The sequence below is a fragment of the Bison bison genome, unplaced genomic scaffold (assembly GCF_000754665.1).
Source record: "Bison bison bison isolate TAMUID 2011002044 unplaced genomic scaffold, Bison_UMD1.0 scf7180017853338, whole genome shotgun sequence".
Taxonomy (NCBI): domain Eukaryota; kingdom Metazoa; phylum Chordata; class Mammalia; order Artiodactyla; family Bovidae; genus Bison; species Bison bison.
In genome coordinates, this window is record NW_011483911.1 from 12,486 (window position 1) to 15,484 (window position 2,999).

General features: G+C 52.5%; 1 protein-coding gene across 1 annotated transcript in view; it reads left to right on the forward strand.

Moving 5' to 3' along the window:
* The first annotated feature begins 208 nt into the window (after positions 1–208).
* Positions 209–2,999, forward strand: part of LOC104998943 (putative tRNA (cytidine(32)/guanosine(34)-2'-O)-methyltransferase) — a 6,518-nt gene continuing 3,727 nt past the window's right edge. The window contains exons 1-4 of the mRNA XM_010854343.1: positions 209–459; positions 2,266–2,410; positions 2,672–2,741; positions 2,841–2,997. Coding sequence (XP_010852645.1) covers positions 2,290–2,410; positions 2,672–2,741; positions 2,841–2,997 — 348 coding nt within the window. The 5' untranslated portion in view covers positions 209–459; positions 2,266–2,289. The remainder of the gene's footprint in view (positions 460–2,265; positions 2,411–2,671; positions 2,742–2,840; positions 2,998–2,999) is intronic.

Here is a 2,999-nt window from a genome sequence, read left to right on the forward strand (position 1 = left end):
TAGTATCTTGGGAAATGTAGTTCACAGGCTCAAGACATACAGTTGTCCAAGAAGGGAGGAGTGGAGAAAAAGGCGATTTTTCGGCTTATAACAAAAGAGCACAGTCAGTTCTCATGCCTCGCGACATTTCAGCCTTTCCGTGCGAGACTTCGGCGGCTTTACTAGAGCCCGTTGCATGCTGGGAACGGCAATTCGCCAGACCCGCTACGTCGGCATGAGTTGCCGGAACTCACGTGGTAAATTCAGGTCCGGTCCCGGCTTCGCGCGAGCCACCGCATTCCACGATGACAGGCGTGGCACACTCTGGTGGCCCTTAGGCATGCGCGACAGACTTTTGGAGCAACTAAGAACCCAAACTGAAAACCTACGACTTCTCACTGGTTTGCGCTCTCGCCGAGGCTTGTGCTGCTCACGAACCGGCCTCCTTGGTTCCTTTTCTCCCCACTCCCAAAGTTAGAGGTAGGCCCTGGGACGCGGAGGACTTGGGTCCCGACTCAAACAGTTGAGGCATGCCTGCACTGTCCGGCCAGTGAGGGAAGGAGGGAAGTTCGCAACAGTGTGGTTTGGGCAGCTGGCATTGGGTAGGCTCCAGACCCCAGGTTTGTTTGGAGAATAGGACCGCTCCTGCGGGATGGGCTAGGGGTGGGGGACGGGGGCGCAGGGGTCCAGATACCGGCGGAGCTGCCTTGAAGGGGGTCTTGTGGTCCTGGTCCCAGTGGGGACTTGGGCTTTGAGGTAATGATGAGGAGGGACCAGTGGTGTAGCCAGAGGGCTGTTAATGGGTAGGTGTGGAGGTTTGGTGAGCTGCATGGGTGTAGTAGAGGTCTGGTGGGAGTGTTATTGGGAAATCAGTGGGGGCTAATAGGTGTGCTTTAGTCGATGTGTTCATGGGGGCCAGTGGGGATGTGTTCATTAATGAGGGGATGGTAGAATGGGAAACTGGAAGATAATGGGAGACAAGTAGCAGTGTGATCCCTGGGGGACGAATGGAGTTATGACATTCAAGGGGTTAATAAAGAGTGATGGAGCATAGTGATTCAAAGGATAATGGTGAGGCTGTGGAGGGAATAAGAGGTGAGGGTCATGATCAAGGAACTAATGAAGTAGTGATCAAAGAAGAGAGAATGGGAAGATCAAGGGGTATTGTGATCAAAGGATTTTAGTTTGTGATGATGGCATGATCATTGAAGAAGTAATGAGAACAGAGTGAGCAAAGAGAGGGTAATAAGTAAGCTGTTGGGTGTGATCATAAATTGATTATTGGGTGGGGAAACAGGTGGGCAGTGAGGGGAGAATGGTGTGTATGGGGAGATGTATGATTATCAGGGATTAAGGTGAATGTGGTAAGAAGAGTTAACAGGGTCTAGTGATCTGTGAAGGATCAATTGGAGGGCCGAGCTAAAGGGGGTTGATAAATCATAGTAAATGAGAGTTTAATGGGGAACTAATAGACCATGATCCTCCAGGTATTAATGGGGGATGATAAAAGAATTATCGGGCTTCCCAAGTGGCTCAGTAGTAAAGAATCTGCCTGCAATGCAGGAGATGTGGGTTCGATCCCTGGGTCAGGAAGATCCCCTGGAGAAGGGATTGGTTACCCGCTCCAGTATTCTTGCCTGGAAAACCCCATGCACATTGGAGCCTGGCTGGCTACAGTCCATGGGGTTACAAAAGAGTCGGACATGACTTAGCGACTAAACAACAACAAAAGGAATAATTGGGGGCCTAATCATTTCAGGGGAGAGAGATTAAGGAGGTGGGGAATGCAGTGAGCTAGTGTGAGGGTAATAGAGTTAAAGCAGGGGATTAATGGGGCCTAGTAGGGCTTTATGACTAGGGGTAGTGAGGAGAGCTGGGGGTGGTGGTGAGATGTTATTGGGGTTAAGGTGGGCAGAGAAGGGTTGATAGTGAGACTTGCAGGGTTTAATATGTGGAGTGTAAGTGACAGCAGTGGGAGGTGGACAGGGTCGGTAACATCATCTATGTGATAAGTGTTGGGTTTGTGGGACTTTGAGGGGTCTGTTGGCTTAATGGTGGAATCTGTAGGGTGAGCGGTGGAGCCTGAGACCTCAGTAATGGGATCCTAGGCTCGGTGAGCTCAGTGGGTTAGTGACTGGGCTCCAACCTCGCCACCTGTTGAGAGAACTGTCACATAGATCAGATGAGCCTGGTTTAGTTCATGTGGTTCTCACAGCCCTGCAGAGATAGGTAATGGCCCACTCACCTACTTACTGATATGGGGCAGCATCAGCTTACTGTTGGCAGGTCCCTGGGCAAACAGTGTGGAAGATGGGACGGACGTCAAAGGACAAGAGAGATGTCTACTACCGCCTAGCCAAGGAGAATGGCTGGCGTGCCCGCAGTGCCTTCAAGCTGCTACAACTTGATGAGGAATTCCAACTCTTCCAAGGTCCCCATTTTTGGTGGGCAGTTCACTGGGGGATGGGGCGGGCGAAGGAAATAGACAAGTGGGCTAGGTCTACAGAGCTCTGTGTGGTAGGTGGGCTGACTTGGAGGGTCTGTGGGGCGGTCAGGAAGATGGCAGGTACTCAAAAGGATCTGGGCAGCAGGTAGATATGGGTGCTTCCTGGGGGAAAGGGGTAAACTTTGCAGGGTCCCAGGTTGGACAGGTGGCTGAGGCTGACCAGTGCACCTTCCTGTGTGTGCTCAGGTGTGACTCGGGCAGTTGACTTGTGTGCGGCCCCAGGCAGCTGGAGCCAGGTGCTGAGTCAGAAGATTGGGTGAGTGTGGAGTCCCAGATGGGAGGCTGGGAGGGCAGACTAGGTTGGAGGGTGGACCAGGAGTAAAAACTGAGCTGACACGGACCATGTTGTCCACAGGGGCCAAGGGTCTGGCCACGTGGTGGCTGTGGACCTTCAGGCTATGGCTCCACTACCAGGTGTGTTACAGATCCAGGGGGATATCACCCAGGTGAGAGCATGGCTGGGGGTGTTGGTGTGTATTCTGGACAAAGGCCCTCCCAATCTGGGGTTTGCAGC